This window comes from Sinohyriopsis cumingii, chromosome 1 (genome assembly GCF_028554795.1).
Source record: "Sinohyriopsis cumingii isolate HCF-2022 chromosome 1, ASM2855479v2, whole genome shotgun sequence".
In the NCBI taxonomy this organism is placed as follows: Eukaryota; Metazoa; Mollusca; class Bivalvia; order Unionida; family Unionidae; genus Sinohyriopsis; species Sinohyriopsis cumingii.
Genome location: NC_142961.1, coordinates 21,832,600 through 21,852,336, shown reverse-complemented (window position 1 = coordinate 21,852,336; position 19,737 = coordinate 21,832,600). Strand labels below are relative to the sequence as shown.

At 35.6% G+C, this 19,737-nt stretch overlaps 1 protein-coding gene across 1 annotated transcript in view; it reads left to right on the top strand.

Annotated features, from left to right (window-relative positions):
* Window positions 1-19,486, top strand: part of LOC149806535 (coiled-coil domain-containing protein 25-like) — a 45,985-nt gene extending 26,499 nt beyond the window's left edge. Inside the window, exons 7-9 of the mRNA XM_089954221.1 lie at window positions 941-1,143; window positions 4,133-4,178; window positions 11,541-19,486. Of these exons, the coding sequence (XP_089810347.1) occupies window positions 941-1,143; window positions 4,133-4,178; window positions 11,541-11,573 (282 nt within the window). The 3' untranslated portion in view covers window positions 11,574-19,486. The remainder of the gene's footprint in view (window positions 1-940; window positions 1,144-4,132; window positions 4,179-11,540) is intronic.
* Window positions 19,487-19,737: the final 251 nt, after the last annotated feature.

The window sequence follows — 19,737 nt, the reverse complement described above, 5'->3', positions numbered from 1 at the left end:
ATACTTTATGTGAATTGTTGAACAGATTATTAATATATAGTATTATTTAATATATAGTATTCATTCTGTTTCCTAAGGAGTATCAACATATACAGTGAACTCAGCTGTTTCTGACCATGAAGTCATAGCTCTGTTTTGATATAATTTTTTGAAATGAAGAAAGCAAAATGTCAACTTTACAACATTGAATTAGTTTACAACAGAATAATTTCAGACTTAATAAATCACCAGAAATTCAAATGCCCACCCTCAAAGTCTATCATATTCTCAAAGTTCTGAATAGTCACATGGCTCACAACATTGCCATAATTTCCATTTTCTGGCATTCGCATACTCTTAAAAAGGATAGCATGTAATACTGCAAGTTGGTAAAGAATATTGTATAGAATAGGGGTCAAATCAAAATCATAATATTAAATTGTGTTTATACATTATCATTTTCAAGAGGAGGGGTTCTTATTTTATACTGCTTTGAACGTTCTGACAAATCTGCCATTTTTTTCCGACACATACTCGCACACTAAAACTTGAACTATCAATATGTCTCTTTGCAGAAGTGATGCACGTATAAAATTATGAGGATTGTACTAGATTACATGACTATTCATTTGTTTCAGATTTCAAATAAATTGCCTTAAACTTTGGGTTTTAGATTTTGAATATTTTAGTTTTGTTTCTTTGTTTTTCTCCTCTGAAAATGTTTTTAATGATGGAGTCTGGATATTCACAAATGAAATACAAAAAGGCTTTCTTTACGCAGCATTAGCGAATGGCAAGGGAATCGTATCACCCTTTAGATGATCACAGTGACTGTGCTGGCATTTAAATTTTGTGTTATTTCTTTAAAGTCATGAACAGGAAGTTTTATCATCTGGCAGTCCACTAGTTAGACATACTTTTGTTCTGAATTACATTGAAAATACCATTCACCTTTTTCTAGGTGAGAAAAGTGAAAGTGGAAAAGCGAATCAATGAGATTGTAAACAGACTAAACAAGACAAAGGAAGAACAACATCCTGACCTGAGAGCATTGAGGGAAGAGAGGGACAGACAGGAAAGGGACGATCAGAAGAAAAAACTGCAGGAACTGAAAAAGAAAGAGAAAGAGGAGATGGATAAAAAACAGAAAGAGTCCGAATTAAAGTAAAATTTTACAAAATTCTTAGTTATAGAAAATGTTATGAAATTCTTTCGGTAATAGAAAATGCTATAAAAATTATAGAAAATGTTATAAAATTCTTTCAGTTATAGAAAATGTTATGAAATTCTTTCAGTTATAGAAAAAGTTATGAAATTCTTTCAGTTATAGACTTTTTTACACCTGCCATTACACAGAGTGTGTTATGCTATGATGACAGTCTGTGAATTCATCCATCTGCTTGTTATCAATTTCATTTCTACACAGTAACTCAATGTTGTCCGCCATTTACGGTTGACAGACTTTGTGGCTGACTCATACTTAGGTTAAAAAAGAACCGTATTGACTTTGGGTAAAAGGTTCAACAGCCTAGGTCACGTTCTGAAAGAGAAATGGTTTCTGTGCAATAAAAGTTCTGCACCATCTACATTTACTAATGTTTGTTGATGGTTTGCATATGGGGTAAAGTAAAACCTATTGATCTGGGGATCAACAAGTCGAAGGTCAGACTCATTGTGACCAAGAGAAGAAAAGCAGCTTTTGCACAGTAGCATTAGTTCCACTTCAAATATCTGGTCCAAACTTTGCAGATTTCATTTACATGGGGTAAGGAAGAAAGTTGTTGATTTTTTTGGATCAAACAATAAAAGGTCAGTGTAACTGAAGGAAAAAAAGGTTTGCATACATTTCTAGTAAACTGCCACACTGCAGACATCATAGCAGTATGACTGAAAAATGTTTAAAGCTACATAAAAAATCCATATCTCTCTCCCCCCCACACACACACAGAGTTATCTTCATGACGAAAAATTAAGCATTGGTTGGCCATATCAAATGCCATTCCTTGTACTCTTTTTGTATTTCTGTACCATTGGCAGTTTTGTAATGGTGTGTACATTTACACATCTATTTATTTTCAACACTAGTAGTCAGCAGCCATGAAACAAATTTTGGAGGCATCTTGAACAACATTAGATGATATGTGTTTAGCAAAAATTAGGTTGCTGTAATTTACTTTTGCTGCTAAAATTGAGGATTTTGTTCTTAGAAGTTCTTGTTCAGACATACAACATCATAAGTCTTTCACATCAATTTTCCTAAGACCACCATTCTGTTAATAATATAATTTTACTGTGCTTACAATTTTCAAGAATTTTGTTGGTGAACTGAATTTGAAAAGAATTTCTCTAATGAAAATATGTATGATATGACAATAGTAACGTGTTGAATTAGTAGAAAATATAGTGACATTGAAATATTGTTATTTACATTATTTTACAAGTATATTCCTGTTATTTTAGGATTTTTGCAGGCTGCCACAAACTAGGTCTCTGCAACTTAATTTGCTGACAGAGGTCAGAATTTTGTTTTCTATTTGTTTTTGCATTTGTGTTAGGCCTTATGAAAATAGATTTGTATTGGTGGAAATAATCTATATTCTTATATATATGCCTCTGCATTTGCCCCACAGCACCAAATGATTTCTATATTTTTATAGCCAAGTACATACATTCTGTATTCTGCAGTTAACTTATAAGTTGCTGTTCGGGGTTTGAAGTGAAAATGTTTTATTAGATTTTTTTATCAGAGACAAGTAGTCACTTTCAAGGTTTGCACAGAAGAAAAAAAATCAAAACTATAATTTGCTTTTTGCTTAAGGTAGGCATTATTTGCATTAAGGTATAACATGTTGACCTATGTGTAAATATTCCTTGTTTCTGCACACTGTACTCCAGTCACACTGCCATTTGTAGCTAGTCATTTTGTCAAATTTAAATGTGACGTGATTCACTTCATTAGAGAGAGAGAGAGGTAGGGTTGAAACAACTCATGAACTGGATGATTGGAAAATAGGCATGTAGTCATGGCAGAAATTAGTCACCTGTGTGCAATGGCCAGATTTGCTTTTTCACATCAGTGGCTGCTATTGACAGTTTTGACTGCATATTCTTATTAAAAAAACAAAAATATATTTTCTCATGATACAAGATTACAGGAATCCATTGCTAAACTTGATGGGACCCTACCCCCCCATCTCCAAACGACTAAGCACAAAATTCCATGCACTGTGGATTAGCAGGAAATGTAACAAAACCTGTAACATTAATATTATGAAACTATGATCAAAAGCATTAAGGGCTTGACTTCTAATCATTAAATATAATCAAGTGCTGGAAGTGTGAATTTTCGCAATTGAGCAATCAGGCATTATCATTTAATATCTAGTTAATAAAAGCATTTTACTAATTGCATTTGATGTTGGATGATGACAGATATGTGGTTGTCAGTATTTGGAGATAATGTCTCTGCTCTCTGTTTTATTGTATATGATACAATACCATTATCATAACACATGATAGCTGCTGCTGATAATGAAGAACAGCTTTAAATTTTATCTAGATTCATAAAAAGTTGCTAATCACAATAATGTCTTCAGATGCACTTCCTGATGAATCATAACTTAGGTGTATAAACACAACGTCAGAAATCTAGCCTTCATTAAAAATTCATTTTTAGTGAGGTCTCAAGAAAAAGTGTTCTTCTTAACAAGAGTGGAGGTAATAACTGAAGTATGACCAGGATTTGGAGCCAGTCCGTCTATCCAAGGGAAGATCACGTTTTTACTCCCACCTAAGTGACCAGACAAATTTGAACTCTTACAGCTAAAATTTTACTTTGGAAGGCAGTTGCATGGTAGTGGTCTTATTCCTAAGGTATTATGATCAGGTAAATATTGTTGAAGAAGCTTATTTTATAAAACAAAATTCGCCTTTTTGTTATGGGTCTGTTCTCTATAAAAGCCACACCTCACCCCACCCACTTCAGATTGATGAAATATCACCTTTTATGAAATATCAGAGGAAGAATAATCCTGGAGAAATGTCGGGCATCATGAAATTTGTGGTTGGAAGGTTTTCATTGTAGTAAAGGGCCAAGTTTGTCTTTACGTTGTGACTTAATCTAACATTGTATTTATTTTCTTTGTCCTTTCAGATCATATTCGTCGTTGATGAAGGTTGAAAATATGACTTCTAATCAGGTAAGATGGCTGTTTGGCTCACTTCTCAACAAAGTAGAGGAGAGCTATTTTGCTAACCATGGAATCTTCATCAATGACCCACAGTGTATTTTAATGTACACCATTACAGAATGTCACTCTTTTTTCCTAGGTTCTAGGCAACACTTTGTAGTGGATATCATAGCACATTCCCCTGGGGAAGGGGGCATTGGGGGATAGCATTGTACATTCTTGGTTTTCAGATTTAGTTCTGGTTTTTTGCACACTTTATAAACTCTGTTATACATGGGATCATGAAAGTTGTTAAAGGGATGTATCTCAGTAAGCAATAAGCTCTAATCACAAAAGGGGTTGCTTTGACCTAAATGTCATGCATCACTGACTTGGGTTCAGTCTCTGGCACTGTTTATGCCAGAATCATCAAACTAGGGTATGCTTATCTTAGTACCAAACCTTGACAACAAAAGAAGGTATTTGTGACCTACATTTTACTGGCTTTATGTTCAGTTTTTCAACTTTAATAGCTCATGACCATGTATGTTATCATCTAGTGTATAAGAATAATGAAGCTTGATGAAAGGATGCATCATGTTGAGTATTACACCCTCATGTTAAAAGTAGGTCACTTAACTGACTTTGGTTACATTTTTTATTTCTCCCTCTAATACAACCCCTGATCATATTAACATTAGGAATATAAACCACACTAACTCCCGAATCCAACTCTCCCAAAGACAAAATTTCGTCTTTTTTGTTTGTCTATAGTATATTGTCAAAGGGCAGTAACTCTTGCTCACTACCTCCCTTTGCCAACCTCAGGTGGGGCCAATGCAAGATTTTCCTTGTGAAATGACAAGACAGTCTTCCCCCACCAAAAAAAAATACAAGTGGATATTTGTACTATTTTCATTCCATCCATTGAGGATTTTATTATTTTTGTATGTATTAAGGATAGTTCTACATGTGGTATAAAATATGTTTTTTAAATATTGAATCTCTTTCACTTATAAAGACTTAATTTCATTGTTCTCTGACCACATGACTCTACATGACTGCATTGTATTGAAGCATGTTGAAGTTCTTCACATACACTATTTATCACCCCTTGAATAGTGGGTGTCGCTGACAGTTTTAAAGCAGTTAATTATGCATTTTTTTTCTTTTTCTTACTGTGTCATTTCAGAATCAACTTTTGATAAAGGATGCTAAATGCAAGAATGCAAGCCAGCAAGAAATCTCATAACTTGTGTATTGCATATACAAAGTGTACATTGTCAGCTGTGTGCAACGTTTGTGCCAGTTGGTCAGAGAATACATGGTCAGCAGCTCTAAAGAAAACTGAAAACTTAAAGAAGTAGTGAGTAGCAATGTGAAATCAAAGGACTTATGTTTTGAACATAAAAAATCAAAGGACAAAGGGTACTGATGTTTTTGGTCCAGCCTTTTCAGGGATGCTGTTACACCCAATTCTAGACAGCTCAGGTGGCATAAGTATCCCCACTTGTCCAAGCATGACCTTTGGGTCTCCAAGCCCTGGTGAATGGGATTGATAAATAACTTGAATGATCATGTCTATATCCTTCCATCTTCTCTCATTTGTGTGAAAATTATCTCACTATGGGGAAGTCTCCACCATAAGCAGCCAAGGTGTCGTAAGTTTGAACATGGCCTTTGGGCATGTAAGTCTGGGCACATGGAGCTTATAAATGACTTGAATGGGTGTGACTCCTCAGTTTTGATGCCATCTTGCCACACCTAAGTTTTGATGCCATCTTGACTACAGTCCGTACCATCCAATCCAGTTCTCGATCCACACTGTCTGGCCACACCTAAGTTTTGATGCCGTCTTGCCACACCTAAGTTTTGATAACATCTTGGCTACAGTCCATACCATCCAATCCAGTTTTTGATCCATACTGTCTGGTCACACCTAAGTTTTGATGCCGTCTCGGCTACAGTCCATACCATCCAATCCAGTTCTTGATCCATACTGTCTGGCCACACCTCAGTTTTGATGCTGTCTTGCCACACCTAAGTTTTGATGCCATCTCAGCTACAGTCCATACCATCCAATCCAGTTCTTGATCCATACTGTCTGGCCACACCTCAGTTTTAATGCCATCTTGCCACACCTAAGTTTTGATGCCATCTCGGTTACAGTCCATACCATCCAATCCAGTTCTTGATCCATACTGTCTGGCCACACCTAAGTTTTGATGCCGTCTTGGCTACAGTCCATACCATCCAATCCAGTTCTTGATCCATGCTGTCTGGCCACACCTCAGTTTTGTTGTTGTCTTGCCACACCTAAGTTTTGATGCCATCTCGGCTACAGTCCATACCATCCAATCCAGTTTTTGATCCATACTTCTGGCCACACCTAAGTTTTGATGCCGTCTCGGCTACAGTCCATACCATCCAATCCAGTTCTTGATTCATACTGTCTGGCCACACCTCAGTTTCGATGCCATCTCGGCTGCAGTCCATACCATCCAATCCAGTTCTTGATCCATACTGTCTGGCCACACCTCAGTTTTGATGCTAGATTGACTGCTGACCATACCAGCCATCTGTTTTTCAGTCCATACTGTTCTATGACTATAAGGCTTCCATTACATATTGTCCTGTGCTTCTCAAGTTGGGCTAAGAGTCCAGGGATCGTATTGATAGATCCATCTGCCTGCCTAACATTGCTATTACTCCAGCACAGTCATGTACACTGCTGTCTGTGGTATGGATTTTCTCACCATCTCAGCTGGGTACATCTTTCTGACCTTTGGGTGGTCTGAATCATTGTTTTAACAAAATCAGTTTACATAACCAAATGGATCACAACCAGGGAGTTTCAGCAACTTCCTTCTTGGGTTGTTCTTGCAACAACAGATCTTATCCCACTTGGTTGTCTCTACATGCAGATGACACTGTTATCTCAAGGGTGTCCCTCTTCCATGCAGCTTGGTTACAGGATCAGTGTAACAAGATAGTATCATTCCTGGACCAGTGATGTAACCAAGGTTGGCTCATGACCTGAATATCTCTTGAACAGCTGCACTTATATGTGACTTTGTACAAACATAAACACCTGTGGTCAAGCAATCCATCTGTTACCAGACTTTGAAATTGTCACTAATCAGTGGGGACTTGAGGAAACATCAGTCTCTTGTCATCAAAGCCTTTATTTTTGGAGCAACCATCATCATAATGAGATGGAGCTCATCAATCCTGACAACTCAGCATTAGTGACATATCTCCTTAAACATGGTGGTACCAAATTAGTGATAACAAAGACTGCTCCAGTGGCCTAGTGGTTAGAGCATCCGCCTTGGATGCGGGAGGTCGTGGGTTCGTTTCCTGGCCAAGTCATACCAAAGACTTACAAAAATGGTACTAACAGCTGCCTCACTCGTCACTCAGCATTAAGAGGTTAGTGTTAGGACTGGTCGGCGTGGTGTCAGGATAATGTGACTGGGTGGGACATCATGCTACATATCTGCGGCATGTTGCCCCAGTGCTAGACCTCACTATAAACTGCCACACTGCAGACATCGTAGTGATATGACTGAAAAATTGTTAAAGCTACATTAAAATCCAAATCACAAAATCACCAAATCATCCCAACTCTACAATGACCAGTGGGGTCCAGAAGACACAGGTCTCCACATCATTCTTTTGGAGACAAAAGCTATCATCAAATCCTTTCATTTGTGGAGTGCCCATCTTCAGAATGAGGGAGCTCATCATGTCATGCAACTCAAAACTGGTGACAAACCTCCTTAAACAGGAAGGTACCAGCTCACTCCAATTCTGCATTCAGGTCTGGTCAGTCCATGTAACATTGACATCCAGATCAGATATATTCCTGACAGACTCATTGTCTTGGCCAATTCTCTGTCAAGGAGGTGCAGATTTTTAAAACAGAGTGGTCCCTCCATTTATTTGTCTTTCATCAAATTTGTCAGCTATTAAGGCATTCAATGATTCATCTTCTTACAACCAGGTGGAATCATAAACTGTGCACCTTCATTTACCCAGTGAGGTTTTTATGCGGCAAGATCTCATTTCTCATTTCCAGATGTAAACCATGTTGCCATCAGTTTTCTGATTGCAATTAGTAGACTGGGTCACAGTGACAATACAAAACAAGATAAATACATGTAGAAAATCTAACATTCTCCCCTCAGAGGTTATCTGGGGTATATGCTGGATGTTAAACATTCCCTCCACCTACCTATTCTTCCAACGTTAGTGTGATCAGAGAATACAAATTTTAAAATAATTACCAGATCACATTACTTTAATACCCTTCTATCCTCCCTGCAATGTGACCATACCAATTACACGATGTTTCTCTCCGTATAAAACTAGCACCAACTGTAGGTAACAAGGGGAAGAAATGGGAAAGAGTTATTCCTCTTTGTCTATATATTATAGATAGAAACAGTAAATTTTCATCTTTGTGAGGGCTGGATTTGGGAGGTAGTAAGGCTTATACTCCCAACATTAATGTGATTGGGTACATATTCTAGGAGAAAAAAAATTTACTTAAAAAATCTGTTTTTCTGTGCATGCTAGAATCATAGATTAGTTGATTGTATATATCTTGTTTTGCAAGGTCACTGTGACTCACATTTCACATTTTACTTGCATAAGTTCTGTTTTGCATCAACTCATGACCAGACAAGTTTTTGGCATACTGTGTACATACTCTCCTCTCTAGAGTCATGAAACCTGAGGAGGATGTATCTTTTGATGAGGTCTACTCTCTTAATTGCTCAAGTAGGTCATATTGACCCATATTTTATGCTTCTTTGACATGATATAATATTTTATTTGATATTCATTTTTCTAGCACTGTTCATGCTAGGATCATTAAGTTGATGCATCTCTGTTACTACTGCACATTTACAACAAAAGAAGGTCATTGTGACCTGTTTATCATTTTTACTTGGTTTTATTAATTTTTGGCAATTAGCTGATGTTCCCACGTGTTGTTGGAAATTGTTATGCATGCTGTCCAACATAACGTCAGGAATCTTGGTGACAGAATGCATCTTGCAAAATGAGGCAACTAGCTGGTGTTCCCATGTCTTGTTGGAAATCGTTATGCATGCTGCCCAACATAAAATCAGGAATCTTGGTGACAGAATGCATCTTGCAAAATGAGGCAACTGCCACATATATGTCATCATTCACTGACTTGGTTGAACTTTTTTGATAAGAATTCATTTATTGGCTTGCTGCATATGTTCCAATCATGAAACTTGATAGTTGCATGTATCTCTTTTACTACCCTCTTACAACCAAAGTAGGTCACTGTGACCTACATTTTATGATTTAGATTCTTCACTGCTGTATTTGTTTCATATTATTTTGAAAACATTTTCAGACCAGAACAGTTGGAAGTAGAACATGTTTCTTCAGTGGTAAACTTTCCATAATAAAGGCTAGATATTGTACAATTATTGTGATAGGTTACCAATAACAAGCTAATTTTGTATGGATATGCAGACTCTATGTTGCATGTGGTGCTAATGGTGATACTTATTGATACATGCGAAGCAGGTGGCTGACGCTCTAAGGCCACTTAGAACCTGTAAAATTTATTTCCGTGGTTGGACAAGAACAACAGCTTTCCCAGCAGATTTATTGTAAATAAAAAAAGAATGCAGAAACTTTCAGAACTGTTTTTATGAAAACCTCCACTTTAATAAATTGGGAAAAATAATCCTCTGCATGTTGTTTTATATCTTTTATGCCCTGTCATTCATGGAAATATGGTAGGTTGGTAGGGAGGTGGTAGTTGTATGGTATGTCAGCTCAATACTGGCTTTAAATGCCAGTTACAAGTTAAAACAATTTTGAAAAGACTAAAAGTTAAAATGTGAAAAGAGCAAATTGCAGACAAACTTTAATTAGAAAAAGTGTCTAACGTTTTATTGTCAACATTTCAGTTGTTGTTGTTGTAGGGTTTAACGCCATTTTTCAGCACACGATAGGCTATGCATGGCAGCCAGTATTAATAGTGGAGGAAGAACCCAGGAAATCCCCGGAAAGAACCACCAACCCTCAAGAAGCTACTGGCAAGCTTTCTCACATACCCACATTGGCCAAATCTGAGACTCAAACTGACGCAGACAGAGGTGAGATGGCAGTGATCCATAATGGAGAGTGCTTTAGACCACTCGGGGCCCCCAACATTTCAGTCGGAACATATTTCCTCTATGATAATTAATATTTACATTGTCTATTGGAGACTACTAAAAGCTTTGTAGAGGTGAGCTATCTAGTTGTTGATTATTTCCTCTATGATAATTAATATTTACAGTGTCTATTGGAGACTACTGATAGCTTTGTAGAGGTGAGCTATCTAGTTGTTGATTACTTCCTCTATGATAATTAATATTTACAGTGGCTATTGGAGACTACTGAAAGCTTTGTAGAGGTGAGCTATCTAGTTGTTGATTACTTCCTCTATGATAATTAATATTTACAGTGGCTATTGGAGACTACTGAAAGCTTTGTAGAGGTGAGCTATCTAGTTGTTGATTATACTCTGGTCTAAGGTCCTTTTCAGATGTGAAGATCTTTGTTGTTTCTCACAACTTCAGTAATAGATTCAAGAAATTAATTTTTCTTTCCATGCATCTCTTCGTCATTTATCTCCCAGGGCTTCGAAACACTCCAGTATCCCCATTTTGGGGGGGATTTTAACCTTTGTAGATTTTGATTGTTTGAAGAAGAATTCTGGCAAGCAGTATTTACAGACTTTTGACTGGATATTTCAAAATACAAATTCTTGAGCTAGGGAGTAGCCCTAATGAACAGAGTAATAATTATCTATAGTAAATACACTCAAATTAGGAACAACCCTGTTATGAAAATTTTAACCAGAAACTTGTCACAAATTCTGTTTAAAAAACATTTGCCACAGATTCATCCTAAAATGTTCATGAGTTGTTTAAAATATATGCTCAAATTTGTAGTGTGCACCAAATTGTAATGATATTAAAATAGAATGGGTTAGAGCAGCCACCACAGATGTGGGAGGTCACTGGTTCAAACCCCAGCCAAGTCTTATCAAAGCAGCTGCCTTGCTTGTCATTCAGCATAAGAGGTTAGTGTTAGGACTGGTCAAAATGGTGTCAGGATAATGTGACTGGGTGGGACTTAATGCTGCATGTCTGTGGCACGATGCCTCCGTGCTAGACATCACTGTAAGCTGTCACATGGTAGACATTGTAGGAATATGACTGAATTTTTTTTCAAGCTACATTAAAAATCCAAAACACACACATGCACATTAAAATAGAACGAATTACAGAAATGATGTTAGAATGTTTATACATGTGTTTACATATATAAATGCTGGTTTTCTATTTTCAGGATACAGGAAATGATTCAGATGATTTCATGTGAGATGATATAGTCAGAAATGAGAGGAGCTTTAGCTTCAAGCATAGGCTGATGGGCAGGGATGGATAGATAGATTCAATTTCCAATTCCTTTCTTCATATCAACACTGAATCTGAACTAATGGAAAAAATACTTGGAATTTATCAGTGTGCATGGGCATTCATGTTTCATGGTTTTGCAAAAGTTAAATTTTCAGTAATTCTTTAGTGTGTGGATATATTTTTGACACAGATGTTTTTATGGCAAAGATATTCTTTGTTATGCATTAAAACATTTTTTTAAGAAGCCACATTGTCCACACAAATTTGTTACCCATTTGAATAATACTGAATTCATAATATGTTCCCAGTTGATCTTTGGATAGTTAGATATTCAGATAAATGGAGACAGACTGCCACCATTGAAAAGGTTTACTCTACATTTCAAGTAATAAATATTACTCCATTCCAGAAAATTTTAAAATGTATAAATCCAACTTTTTATGAGTCTTGAAGATACACAAAACTAAATATGTTTTGTTCTGGGCCAGCAGAAAAATTGAGTTGGATATGTTTTGTTCTGAGCCAGCAGAAAATTTGAGTTTGATATATTTTGTTCTGAGCCAGCAGAAAAATTGAGTTTGATATGGCATAGGGATGTCTCAACCTGATGATTTCAATGCATTTATAGGCCATATTAAACAAGTTATTTCTCCTGGCTCAAAACAAAACACAAAGTTTTGAATTTGTTACTTACACCCTCTTTGAAGCATTTTAGCATTACAATGGGAATGAAATTCAAAACAAATTGGGATTATTAAAAGTTTGATTCAGTGTGTCAAAACATACCAATAAGTGGGCATCAGAGAGAAGAGTTTTAACATGGCTGTGTGATGTATGATTGCTGGCAGTACAGATTATACATCTGTATCAAATGTCAGATCGTCCATGTAAGATTAAATAGGTATGTAATGAAGTTGTTGTTGTTGTTGTTGTGGGGTTTAACGCCATTTTTCAGCACACGATAGGCTATACGTGGCGGCCAGTATTAATGGTGGAGGAAGAACCCGGGAAAACCCCAGGAAAGAACCACCGACCCACGAGAAGCTACTGGCAGGCTTTCTCACATACCCACATTGGCCAAATCTGAAACTCGAACCCACGCAGACAGAGGTGAGATGGCAGTGATCCATAATGGAGAGCGCTTTAGACCACTTGATCACTCGGGGCCCCATGTAATGAAGTGTTTGTAACATTGCTTTGTTCACAATAAGGGGGAAAGAGCTTGTTGATTATTTCATTAGAAGGCATCTTAGCCTGATGGTCTTGATATATCTGTATGCCACATAAAAACTCTTTGTTTTCCCAATAACTTGAAACAAAAACATGTATGCAGTTTAGTATATCTAATGGAAAGGCCGGATTAGCAGGGCTTTGTTTTATCTGTGCCTTTCATTTTATTGTTACAACTCTATGGTCTTAAGCTAAGTAACAGAAAAGAGCAAAAACCAATAAGTTTTGTAAAATTCAGCAAATAATATATTTCATTAGAATACCTTGTGAAAATTCAACAAGAACTTACAGTAATGTTTATTAAATCCCTAACAGTCTATACAATATCCAAATGTATAAAGTTCCAACTGAATTCCTGAGGTATTCCAAATAAGTTTCAATATTGAATGTGTTGATGCGCCTGTAGTCTCAAATGGGTAATATTCCAGTATCAATTGTGATTATATGCTAACAGTTTTTTGATGTATCACAGTAATAAAATCCAAAAATGTTCTTGTTGAATTCACTATGATTCCAAATCATTGTTCTATTCCAAGAATATTATTGATGAGCACTTTGCATTTCCAACAATTAATAATATGAATATTTCTACCCACATGAAAAACTGAACATGACAGTAGGACTGATTTTACTTTAAGGTGTTAAGGCAAGAATGAGTACTTTCTCAAGTAAACATTATATTGAAAGCTAAGATACAGAAATAAAACTAGGATGAGGGTCAAAAGTTCATTTTCGGAACATTGTCAACAAGATAAGGTCTATTACTAAAATTGTAATAAAGAACATGGGAAACATCAGGTACACCATTATCCTAGACTCCAATTAAGATAAGCATGTTCATCTCCATTGACATGATCCTAATATTTAATCTATACTCACAGAAAAATATTAGCTATGTATTATGTTGTTTACAAGATCAATGTCCCTAGTCACACTGAACTTGATTTTGGACAAGGTCAGGTACAAAATACAAATGTATATAACATGGAATAGCCAACAGATAATAAAAATTAAATACACATAACAATAGTTTTAGAGGACTCATTAGCATATAGATGGTGAAATACTAATTAAATAGCTCGAATGATACCATAATCATAAACATCTCATTCACTGTATTTGATACTGAATTTCTTTTTTTTAAAAATCTTACGCGATTTTTGATGTTGCTGATGATGATGATGACGAAAATTCTCAGTAAAGCAAGTTATTTACTTCTTTCTCCATTAATGTTTATCTTGATTTTTTCTATTATGTTTTGATATCTATGGAGTATCAGTCACACTATTAAGGGGGCCCTGGTGGCCGATTGGTCCAAAGTGATTGCCTTTACTGATCACTGCGATCTCATCTCTATCCATGTAGGTTCAAGTCTTGAGGTCGGCCAGTGTGGGTATGTGAGATACAGATATGGCCATCATCTAATCTCTATCTGTGTAGGTTCAAGTCTGGAGGTCGGCCAGTGTGGGTATGTGAGATACAGATATGGCCATCATCTAATCTCTATCTGTGTAGGTTCAAGTCTTGAGGTCGGCCAGTGTGGGTATGTGAGATACAAATATGGCCATCATCTCATCTCTATCCGTGTATGTTCAAGTCTCGAGGTCGGCCAGCGTGGGTATGTAAGATACAGATGTGGCCATGGTCATATGGATAATTTTTTATCGGATACATTTTCCCATTATGTCTGACATGATGTTTTATTTTTATTTTAATATCATTTTTCATTTTTATCTTCGTAACAAGACGAAGAAATATTAATAATTATGTTAAGATTATTCAGATAATGTTGACATCTTTAATTGCTAATTAACAATCCATTCAACATAAATGATGCCCTTTAGTATCTGCTAACAACCCTTTAAAGATATTTTTTTTCAGTCTGTAATTTGTGTTAGGGTAAAACTATGGCTTTGTGTTGACATATAAGTATATTCTCTTGCTTTCTAACAAAATATAAAGTTTTGAACCAAATTGAAAATAATACACAGTGGATTTAACAACTAGACACTTTGTAATATTTTGGATAGATCAAGAAAATCAGACAATATCAACAGTGAATTCAGAAAATAGAAAGTTTCTCATAAATTGACATTGTTTTATGCAAGTTATAGCAGTAGGCATGGTCATTCTGATGCAATATGGAGAGTACCTGACTCACAAAATTGCATGAAAATGAGCTTTGTATGCATGTATTTTATTGGGACTTTGGATAGAATTCTCAGTACTGACATCCTAAGAAAAAGTGGCCTGGTATGACTTTTACCATTTTATTATTTGAAAACCTCATTGTGGGTATATTGATATGGATTAGTCAGAGATTGTTAAGATCTGTAAATATTTGTTTGTCTCTTCAATATGGGAGAGAGGTATTTTACTATCTCTGTTGTTGATGCCAGCATCTGCACACATTAAATAAGTATGCACAGTTTCATTGCATATCAACAGTTCTTTATTTCTAGGTCCCTGGCAAAAGTTTCAAATGTGTTTCATAGCACTTGCTGTTTGTGGAGGGGGCTAAAATGGCTAACATTTCACTGTGTGTCTATACTGTTTTATCTGGACTCCTGAAACTTGGTGATGGATGCATTTTGATGTGTACTACACTCTCGTAGGTCATTGTGACTCATGTTTCACTGGCTTTTGTTTAACTCTGTATTTTTTGTATTTCTCATACATTGCTCCTACTGGAATCTTCAGACCAAATATGTATGCATCTCTTAATACAACAAAAGGTCAGCATGACCTACATTTAATATTGTACTGGCTTCAGTCAGGGTTTTGCATTTAGTTCATTTCCACACTGATTTTTTGCGGCCTGTTTGCACGCTCTTGTACCTAAAATCATGAAAGTAGTTGTTGTGATGCATATTTTGCTGCTTCATTGACTTCATTCAAATGTGTTTTTGACTTTGATGATAGAATTATTCAACTAGATGACTCTGTACATTACAGTTAGTATGACACCTATACAGAAAGGATGATAATGTAACTTGCATTTCACATTTGACTGGCTTTGTAAAAGATTTTGCAATTAGCTCATCATCACACAGTGTATTTTTTATATGTTGTATACATACAGTCTGATTTAGAATAAGGAAACTTTGTGAGGGGATGCTTCTTGATGAGCACCACTTCCTCATTGCATAATTAGGTTACTGTGGCCCATATTTCTTGCTTAGCTGACTTGATTTAAATTTTTCACTTTGATGTTCACTTCTTCAGTGCTTTTTATGGTTGACTCATGAAATTGATAATGATATGCAACTTTGTGTGTGTGTGTGATCTGGATTTTTAACATAGCTTTAACAAGTTTTCAGTCATATTGCTACGATGTCTGCAGTGTAACAGTTTATAGTGATGCCTAGCACTGGAGCAGACATGTAGCATGATGTCCCACCCAGTCACATTATCCTGACACCAGGCCATCCAGTCCTAACACTAACCTTTTAACGCTGAGCGCCAAGCGAGGTAGCTGTTAGTACCATTTTTGTAAGTCTTTGGTATGACTCGGCTGGGGATCGAACCCACGACCTCCTGTATCCAAAGTGGATGCTCTAACCACTAGGCCACCGGAGCGGTCTTTGTTATCACTAACCCCTTGCGGCAAAAGAAGCACATGATGAAGATTTTATCTTTTACAGGATTTTTCATTTAGCTCAGGATCACATCAGTTTTTGTATACTATTATTACAACCATATTTCAAAAAGAGTTCTCTGTGACCTATATTTCATCCTTCTGTGATTTGTTGAGCTCTGCTGTTCATTTATTAGGTGCTTTTTATGTGCCGAGTCATGAAACATAACAATTGGTTACATCTCTATCAGCAGTACACCCTTACAACCAAAAAGGATCACTGTGACCTACATTTTATGCATATACTAAAACATAGGTTTAGTATTTTTATTAAGCTCATGCCTACATGTTTTTATTTTTGGAGCTATATGCATTCTGACCTACTCAGAAAGTGCTTCCTGAACAGTGAAGTTGGAAGTAGGAATAAAAATTGTCTATTCAGTACTTAACTTTCTACATGAATATTTTTTTAAATTACCCTCAATAGCTTAACTGTGTATTGTATATGTGAAAGAGTACCAGAGTTAGATGATTGGACTGCACGATTTTCATGTGAGGCCTCAGCTCTAGTTGCAAATCAAGATAATTACAGATGTATGAACTAAGACTGCCCAAGCTTTCATCTGACTGGACAATGGCAATAGCTTCTGATTTGGCTTTAAAGGACTGTGATTAAGAAAAATTGATCTGGTTTTTGTCCTCAGAATAGTATTTCTACTTTGATATCATAGAGAAGAATATTCCTTCTACTTTATATATTTTATTCCCTTTCATGTATGGATAGATGTATGTATGTAAGTTTATAGTTTAATATTGGCTGCATAGTGATTATTATAAATTAGGTTCAGAAAATGTTAAAATACAAAATAAAAACTTGATTTAGAAAATGGTTTAATATTTTGAAAGTTTAGTCTGAATTTATTTCTGCACAACAATGTACATTAAAATAGGTGCTAAAGAATTCCTAAAACTTAATAGAAGTGAGCTATGTAATTATTTACATTCTATTTTTTAATATGATTAAACTTTGTTCTCAAAGAATTCTAAATATGTCTTGCATGATCTCTACTATAAAACAATTTTTATTAAAAAAATAATGTATGTGCCTTCAAAATTTCTTGGTTTGATGTGCATTACATAAGAATATTGAAAAGATATTGTATGCTATACATTGATATTTGTATCACATATTTTTTGAAAGAAAACTTGTGTATAAATGTGTGACAGATTAAGGGTAAAATATGTTGGTAAACTGACCAGAGTTATGGACAATTTGTGTTTAAAGTATTTTTGGGTAAAATACATGGGTTTTTTTTTTTTCATTGAATTTTAAGTCCATGTTTATCTCATCCTCATGGCTGATTGGTTGGTAAGGGACTTACTGTGTATCGTGAGGTTGTTTTTCTGGCGGCATTGGCTTTATCATCAACAATATTCCAGTTGTGTATTAAAGTTAGATACTGGAGAATATATCAACACACATAGGTAGTAAGACAGGAGGTTCAATGGAACATGGTGAGACAATAGGTTCCATGAAACATTTGTCTTTTGTTGTCCAACAATAGTCCAAGTACATAAGACTTCACCTTTGTCAACATTAGTTGGGAATTATGAGATTTTCATATTTGGGGGCCTCGGGTGGCTGTTGTCAGAAGCATTTGCCCATACCAATCACTGCAATCTCACCTCTGCGTTGGTTTGAGTCTGGGGCTCGGCCAGCTTGGGTTATATGAGAAAGTTTGCCAGTAGCTTCCGTGGGCCAGTAGTTCTTGCCAGGGTTTTCCTCGATCAGTTATTATACTTTCAGCCATGTACAGCCTATTAGGTACAGAAAAATGGTGTTAAACCCAAAACAACAACATTTTCATATTTGTCTTCCCTGTGTACGCATAGTGAGCCAGATATATCTTTTTTCCTCAAGCATTAGTAAGAACAGTTGCAATGGCATCAGAAATTTGTGTTCAAGTTTTGCAAGTCATATGTGCAGGATACATCAGTGCACAGATGGAACTGAGCCATTTTGTCCTGCTGAATACTTGTGACTTCTTGGGGATTGCTAGCACACCCCAAACTTTAAACAGTTATGTATAATGGTCATTACTAATTATGATTAATCAGTCTTGTCATAAAATACCAGTATTTCCTGTTCACACCAGTGAATTTTTCTCTATGTCCAAATGTTAGATAATTGGAACCTTTGAAGCCACATATGGTTTTTATTCATTGTTTTGTGTGGGCTGAATAATTGAAAATGTAGTATGTGGCAGTCATTGTTCCTTTGGCTTTGTTATTCTGTGTTGACTTAAGTTGTCATACATGTAAGAGGACTATATTTCTGTGGAATTAAGTAATGCCAGCAAGGATCTCATGGGTTTTAGATATTTAGAATGGATAATGAGGCAAGTTAGACAGGTGAGAGTATTCCTAAATTAAACAGTACTTTTCAATGCTTAATAACAGTGACTGCATTAAGAGAAAGATGTTGAAATATGTTTTTGTTTTCAATTATGGTGCTTGCATATGGTATTTATGATAAGGTCATATATTTTTCATTTGTTTCATTTTTATTAAGAGACAAAAAGCTTAAAATAAATTATTAAATTTATTTTTGATAGTTCAGTAATATTCTGCTAACTGATAGAATGATAATATAATAAAAATGTTCATAATATTAATGTTATGTTCCAGCAGTAACTTCAGTCATCATTATTTTATTAGGGACATGAACATGTGACTTCAGCTCAAGAAATATATATATATATATATATATATATATATATATATATATAATGTTGAACAACATATTTTGCACAGGGAGTTTTACCAAATGTAGTTGGCAGATAGTTATTTAAACCAATTAATGTGGAGCACTGTGTGTAGATCTAAAAGCATTAATAGAAGCCGATTTTGTCCTTTTTTAACACATGTATTTTTCATAATATGAATGTGAAACCATGAAAAGAGGTCCTTTACAATCAGGTGTCCTTTATATGAAGGTATCAGCAAATACAGGTTTTACTGTCTTTATTTTGAATCAATAAAGCTCAGTTATCTGAGAACTTTCTCAGGCCCTTTTCTTGTAATCTTTTTTAGCATAAAATTTAACATTCAGTTTCAAAAACACCAAAATCAAACATGATGTTGACGAATCATTAATGTCATTGCAATTTGGATATCAGAAGTACACAAGTTGATCAGAAATTTTGGAATTCCAATAACTCCAGCTAAAGTTACAAAGTTTTCGGAACAGAATTTGAACTTTGGTTTTATGCCTTAAAATTATGACCTAGAGGTCAATTATTAAGATTATTGCCTATTT